This window comes from Armigeres subalbatus, chromosome 2, assembly GCF_024139115.2.
Source record: "Armigeres subalbatus isolate Guangzhou_Male chromosome 2, GZ_Asu_2, whole genome shotgun sequence".
Classification (NCBI taxonomy): Eukaryota; Metazoa; Arthropoda; class Insecta; order Diptera; family Culicidae; genus Armigeres; species Armigeres subalbatus.
Window position 1 is genome coordinate 445,873,468 of NC_085140.1, and position 7,894 is coordinate 445,881,361.

At 36.4% G+C, this 7,894-nt stretch overlaps 1 protein-coding gene across 2 annotated transcripts in view; it reads right to left on the minus strand.

Moving 5' to 3' along the window:
- The window catches only part of LOC134213699 (S-adenosylmethionine synthase), a 29,632-nt gene extending 21,738 nt beyond the window's left edge, over nucleotides 1-7,894 (minus strand). Inside the window, exon 1 of one of the 2 annotated variants that reach the window (XM_062692983.1) lies at nucleotides 7,477-7,894. In XM_062692983.1, the coding sequence (XP_062548967.1) occupies nucleotides 7,477-7,582 (106 nt within the window). In that variant the 5' untranslated portion in view covers nucleotides 7,583-7,894. The remainder of the gene's footprint in view (nucleotides 1-7,476) is intronic. The other variant, XM_062692982.1, reaches the window with a different exon arrangement.

The window sequence follows — 7,894 nt, forward strand, 5'->3', positions numbered from 1 at the left end:
AGGTATATAAATTTGCCAGGTAAAATTAAATATAGAAAGATTTTTCTATGAAAGTTTAACATGTTCTGTGAAATTTGATCTCCTTTTTTAATTTTGTTGATTTTGATATATTTAGCCGTTTATTCCAATCACTGATAGTTGGAATAATTTATAAACATCATAAGAAATTGTACATTTATAGAAAGTTATTGGATAACGCTTCTTTGCACCTTTTGATTCTACTTCGACAACATTGATACAAATTATTAAATATAATTTCAATGATATCAGCAGATAATAAAATAAAAACAAAGCTACCCGAAAGACCTAATAAGAAAGCTAATAGGATACTTATGACAGCTCCGCATCACACAAGTATTGGTGCCACGCGGTGCCTACCCGCTACACTCGCTTCGGAAAGGGTGTAGATTTTTCTGCACCGGTGGCAAAAAGGTGCAATAATGGAACTGCACCGTTTTTAAAAACGAACGATTCCAGTGCAAGTTTGCCTACACCGGTGCAAGCGGTGCGAATAAACGAAAACGACATAAGCTACTCCTGCTTTGTCGTTCGGACTGAAAGGCACCGTCATAGACAAAGAGGAGCAGAGAAAAATACAAAACAAAAGAATCACACTCAGCAGGCATTGTTGATAAATTGCACCACTGCGTGGGAGCTTCTAGAAATCCTTCAAATTCCGTGAAAAAATGCTTACGGATTTGCGGGTATTATCTGGAACGTCAAAAAACCTTCTCTAAGGGTCTGTCTCATTTGGAGAATTAAACTTAAAAGTGACAGTTCGAAAATTAAGAAATCACCCCGTTATAAGAATGGCTGGTGCTACCCAGCAATTCCAACAGGACATCGATGGAAAATGATTCGATATCTGTCAAAAGTAATCTTGCTCTGCGAGGCGAGCAGGGTTATTTGATAATTATTGAGGGTCTGTCTCATTTGGAGAATTAAACTTAAAAGTGACAGTTCGAAAATTAAAAAATCACCCCGTTATAAGAATGGCTGGTGCTACCCAGCAATTCCAATAGGACATCGATGGAAAATGATTCGATATCTGTCAAAAGTAATCTTGCTCTGCGAGCAGGGTTATTTGGTAATTATTGAAATGTCACTTTTAAGTTTAATTTCAGTTTAATTATCCAATTGAGACAGACCCTGAAATGTCACTTTTAAGTTTAATTTCAGTTTAATTATCCAATTGAGATAGACCCTAAAGTATTGTCGTAGCCAACAAATGCATCATCCGAATCGAATCATCTCGGATGTCAAAATCAACATGCGTGTTTACGCACCAAGAAACGAACACTGAATGATCCAAGTGACCCATTTTCTCATCAAAGCGCATTCATCTGATTGATGTTTTCTCTCTCTTCCACCCACAACTATATACGCGTACCTCCTCTTTTCAATAGGTGCGTTTACTCTTTCGTTCAATTTTTGAAGCATCCATTCAAGGTGGATACATATCAAGCTTCCGACAAACATACATCCTACCATTGTTGAAAACCTCGTGTTGCACTATTAGTAAGAATTATCAAGAATGTTAATAATTCAGAACAATGTAATAAGGTGCTCATTTAATTATTCTAGTCTTATTATATTCCCACAAGTATATTTACGAAATAAGAATGCTTATTCACTTTCTGTGGGGTGTATGGATTTCTGATAATCGTCACTTACTGCTTGCAATCTCACAGATATTCAAAAATTCAATTCCTACAATCTCACACAAATCTATTCAGCACTTACAATAAGTCCAGGAAAACATTATAATCACTGGGATACTTTAAATATATTGGTTTGAATATGCTCAGGTCCTTCAGAGAAGAAGTGGCATAACTAGCCTCAAATGCTAGGGAGAGCTACATCTCGAGAGGAGCCAACCCAGGGCTGAAAGTCTCGCTAATAAAGACAAAAAAAGCTACATCTATTCCATTTATTTTATCGAGTTTTAGTTATTTGCTAAAACTTCCAAAGTGGATCAATCGTTGCATTGTTTTTTTTTTACAGAAAGTTCAATTACTATCAACTCGATGTTAAACTTTTTCAACAACTGGAAAAATGTTTGAAGATTCCTTGGCATATTTTTTGTATGAATCCCTCCACAAATACATTCTAATTTGAGTAAATACCATACAGTCTATTAAGTTTTTTGAAGTAGGGTTTTTGAAAAAAAAAAACTACTGACATTTTTTATTTTTCAGGGAGAATTTTGAAGTAATTTGGAAGAAGGATCGTAGTAAGTTGTGCCGCGAATGGACGTGTTTTGTTTTTGCTGTCACGTTTTTTTTTGCAAATTTTTAATTCGTGGATTTTGAATTCGGCAGATTCGAATATTTTTGAGTGCTTAGTGCTTGCGTTATACACCTGATATAAGTTATGAAGTGAAACATATGCTCTTCACAAAACAGTGAAAAAAAAAAATACATTTTAAAAACTCTCGAGAGGTAGCCCTGGTGTTTTCAAACCATCATCTTCCGGGTGTAGGCTTCATAACGCTCGAATGGCCAAGGAGGTTTTAGGTGTCCGATCACGCCCGTTCAGCTGTTATGGGAAAATAGGAAAATCTTGAACTGGCGAAAGAATCCTAGGTTCCGATTAGACCGATTGCCGACGTTGACAGTACACGGTACATGCTGTCGATTGTCGATTTCCGTCTGGCTGAAATTGCCTCCATATTTGATGGGAAAAGGATTAATTTGGTGAGATTGTTTCAATATATTTTTATTACGATTCCCAGTAACAAAACTAAGTACGTGCTGGATTAGACAATCCGGAAGTTTGCTAATGGATCCATTATCCAATTGATAATTGTATGCAAAAGTGACCTCGGACTGGTCATGAAATATCAGGCAGTCTGAAATGGGTCACTCGAGCTGCAGTAGAGCTAGCACCTTCTAACTCCCGGACTAAATCTGACTGTAATACGGTCAGCTTTTTTTTTCATAACATCACTGCCAGCCAGTGGGGGTTAGAATGGACACACACACACACACAGAATTTTGAAGTTATTTGGAAAATTTTGATAAAGAAAAAAATATAATTATCTTCAGAAGATAGGGGGAATGACGGCTTTGGCAGGTTTTGTTCTATTATTGGCAGGGGTTTTTTTTATGACTGACTAGGCTCAAATTTGGCCTGAACATTCTTTGCATATCAAAGAATATTGTGGCCAAATTTCATAAAATTTGGTCGACAAAAACCCCCCTGCCAATAATAGAACAAAACCTGCCAAAGCCGTCTTTCCCCCTATTCCAAAGTACACAGGATTCTGTTTTAAACGATTTTTTTCGCTGGTAATTTGGATCGTGCGACTTCAATTTGCCACCAACGTCTTTGCAACATATTTAAAAAAAAATCTAAATAATTCAAAAAAAAAATACATGGTTATTATTATGCGTTAAACATTTAGGATGAATTAAAAAATGAGAAAATGTAAATCGTGTGAAAACAGAATCCAGTGTATCTCACTGCAGTAATTTCTGGACAAAATTCTCAAACATCAACCAGAATATTTCCTGATAAAATTGTTTTGTAAACATTAATAGTAACGTTTAATGATGAACTTATTTTATACACACAAAATCACTAATAAATCTTCAAAAAATCAAAGCAGCGAATGTAATACTGAAACATAGCCGGTTTTTAATAATGTTTTTGGTTTAAAAAAATATAAGTAGTCAATGTCTAGAGATAAACACACCCATCTGTTAACATGACTACAATCTCGCTTTAGAGGAAATATGCAAATAGTCGCAGTTTGAAAAGTTCACAACAAATATCTCACGGTTGCAAATATAATTGAACGTAATCTTCTGTAGATAATACAAACATTGTTGAAAAGTTTTGAAAAATTATTTTGAAACCGTCTAATTGATGTGATCTTCTTGATTCTGTCAATTTATATCAAATTACTCAAATTAGGAACATGACCAAAACCGGTACAGTTCCCCTATATACGCCAAAATTGAACTGCAAAAAAAACGAATTTCGATAATATTAATTTCTGGAGAACTTCCGAAAGAATTTCTTGAGGCATTTCCGTTAAAACTTCTGGAGAAAACATCATTTTTTTCAGAAATTTCAATAAGCATTTATTAGGGAATTCCAGTTTCCAATGAAACTCGTAAAGGACTATCCGAAGGAATTGCTGGAGTAAATGCCGTAGAAATTTCTTAATGCATTACGGAAAAAAAACATGATTACATTTCCAACAGAATTCCTGGAGGAATTTCCCAAAGAATTCTTGAATGAATTTTCGAAGGAACTCATGATGAAGTTTCCAAAGCATTTCCAAAGACATTTTTATAGAAATAATAATACAGGTCGGACTCGATTATCCGGAGTATCGATTTTTTTCGTATTCCGGATATGTAATCGAATCTCCTAAAAAAATGAAATTTTCAATTTAATAACAAAAAAAAAATATGACCCTTGTCATAAGACGAGTTTGTACAATCCCATTGAAATTCCACCACTTAATTGTATCTTGACAGATACGTATTTCGACCTCAACAGTAAGGCCGTCTTCAGTGTCTCGTACTTGACTCGACTCAAGATACAATTAAGTGGTGGAATTTCAATGGGACTGTACAAACTCGTCTTATGACAAGTGAAGACATTCCACTAAAAAACTCAAAATAATTTTCTTAACTTAAAAAAAAATGTTTTATTTTATTACAGGGGCGTAGGAAAACCCTGATTAATCCACCTTGTGGCACCGGTGGCTTTGTAGTGTATTATAGAAAAATAGTATTTTGGTCATAACTTTTGAGTCCATAGTCCTATTTGGCCTGATTTTAACAGGAAATGAAAAGACAAGAATAATGTAACTTGTTGCGAGCAAATCGAATAGGCATCAACAAAATGAGCTAGACTATACACGAACTTTCAGGATTTTCGGCTTTCAGTCACATGAAAATGTTGATAATTTCAAATCATTGCCAACGTTTTGTTCCGGGGGTTTGGATCTTCATCAGGGCTCGAGATTAATCAACCTGTCTATTGAAGTGTGGGTCATGGTAGAAGTGTATCTTAGTGACTTACTGTGTAGTGCTCATCCTGTTCTTCACCACCCACCCATCTTGTTTATGGGACAAATGAACCTAGTGCAGTTTACCCCAACCCACCTGACAGTCCATCGTGTGACCCACACTTCAATAGACAGGTTGATTAATCTCGAGCCCTGATGAAAATCCAAACCCCCGGAACGAAACGTTGGCAATGATTTGAAATTATCAACATTTTCATGTGACTGAAAGCCGAAAATCCTGAAAATTAGCAACTAATCCAGTCGAAATCCCAAAAAAAAAACTATACACGAACTTTTCGTATAAAATAGTATTTTTGTCATAATGTCTGAACCCAATATCTGATGCAGCCCATTTTTAACGGAAAGCAATGAGTTAAGGTTCCACGTCAAATGCAATTAATAACAAGTTACGAATAAATCTGATAAGGATAAGTTCCAAAAATAGCCTGGCTTTGGTAACAGTTGTGTTTCCGTTTGTTGTTAATGAATTTACCGTGGAAGCAGAAATTCGATGAAAATACAGATAAATTTCCAGGCGAAATGCAGTAAATTTGTTCAATAAAGTTAAAGGAATTTACAAATAGGGTATGAGAGGAATTACCCCTTGGAAATTGGGATTATCTTCTACTGAAAATTAAAAAAAAATCCTCAGATATTCAGATAAACTTTCCCTGCATGTTCAAATTTTCCAGGAAATTTGAAAGATTTTCCTTTTGGAAGCTGGAAGGGGTGGCCGAGTTCCCATCCAACAGTTTATTTCTGTTGTTGATTAAACATAATTCTGTATATAGCTAAAGGCAAAGTCCATGAATTACGTTACGCTTAGAATGGGTAAGATAAGTGTGACAATTTATAAACAATCTTGAAATGATTGATCAAACAAAGCGTGGAGAGGTTTTTTTTTTAAATGGACGACTTTCACATAACGTAATCAATAGATTTTACCTTAGGAAATATGTTCTCTGTGTTGTCCTCTTAATTCATTTAGAAAATCACAAGCTGTTATGGCATCGGTGCTGTAGATGCATCCCGAATTATTTTACACATGATCCTCAATTGAACTAGACCGAAGCGATTTATCATGACATCGATGAGATAAATATTTCTCAAATTCGGGTTTTTCGCATTTGTAAACAATTTGCCCATCATAATTGAAGTGTGATGGGCAGTGCATGATTTTGCTTCCATTCATATTTAAATACCTTGCTGGTTCGTATGAGCCAGGCTTTATAGAGCTGTAGAAGTCTTTTACCTAATATACGGTGTCTAATCCTCATTAAGGCAGCACAATCACAGAGCAATAGCTCCGCATTTTCATTTTCCAGATGGCAAAACGGCACTCTGAATTTTTTTTCAAACGTTAAAGTTCCGTTTTATTGTTATTAATTGCGCTCCAAAATAATTATGTCTAGCGGGACATCTTTTAATAGAAGGACAATTTACTCTATTCAACATGTTGATTGTAATTTAATAACTATACCTGGACCTGTTAGTTACCTTCACATCAAGTTAAGGAAGAACAATTTAATAATGCAAAACAAAGGAAATTATTACAAACATTTTAATTTGTTGCAATGTTTGTTACTCTACATTTGGCAAAAATACTGGCAACACAGACTGATACCGCTGCATGGATGACTATTCCATCAAACCCAATCCGTCAAAACGGTCCTTACTTCTCATTTAGGACATCACAAAAACGGCGCAATAGTGTAGAAGTTTAACAAAAATGTGCACTGGCGAATAAATCACCGCCACTGATAATCCTTATCAGCACCCAGCCACACGAGCTCAAACCAAAATTAAATTCTAAAGTAGGTGCCCATCAATTTCATCATAAAGAGCTCGGATGACAACCAACAAACACCGAGCTCTCCAATGCTTCCATACCACTGAGGAAATAAACTGGTCGTATGGGCATCATAGGGGGTCTTCTGTCTCTGGCCGGCACTGGCACAAGAACATCCGCCATTTTTACTCAAGCAGGCTCGAACGACTTCCAAAACAAAAGATTGTTGTTTGTTGACTTGGGATGGTTTCTGATTGGAAAATCCACACTATCAGTAGGCCGCCTTTCCAATCGGAAGACACCGGGAACGATAGAATCCCGTTGCTTGATGTAATTTTCTGCAATAATTGCGTAATATCGAATGCATCAGCACAGAAGCACATTTTTCATCGCTTGCTATTAAATTGCGTGCGCTCTCAGAATTCCCGAACCGTGAGGTGCGCTTGCACGCTGAGGAAAAAATAAAGACTAAACATAACCTCTTTCGTAATGACGAGATTAGAAGTGGTTCCTGGCCTACTGCATTTTTCGTTCAAAAACACAGCTCTTCTAGGACATTACCCAATGATGTATGAATGGGGTGAACAATATTTCAACCAATCAGTGGGTTTTTTTTCCTATGAATAGACGCCCTTGCCGCTACACACTACACAGCACTTACCTGGATGTCCCTCGCCTACTGATTCGGAGGTGAACAGAAAGGAGCACCCATCTTCCATCTCGTAGCCATTATGGCCATTGCTAGCGAATCCATTGGTTTGCGGCATTTTGAGTCCTTTTGTTTTATTATTCGCTTCACCTTCCTTTAAAAACTGCAGCCGAATTTCTTCACGCACGAGCACTTCCGCAGGAGACCGAATTTGGTTGGACAGTCACTTTTTGATACGGTATGTTTACCGATTTTTCTTTATTCTTTATTGTGAAAAAAAACACAGAAAAGTTGTCACTTTATCCGACACTCACTGAACTTTAATCAGAGTAGGCAGATTTCAATCTCCTATCTTTTTTGTTTGAAAAGCACTCGCGGCAGCCTCACTTGGGCCCGTCTTTACTTCGCAAAACTTTGTGGAAAAGAGACT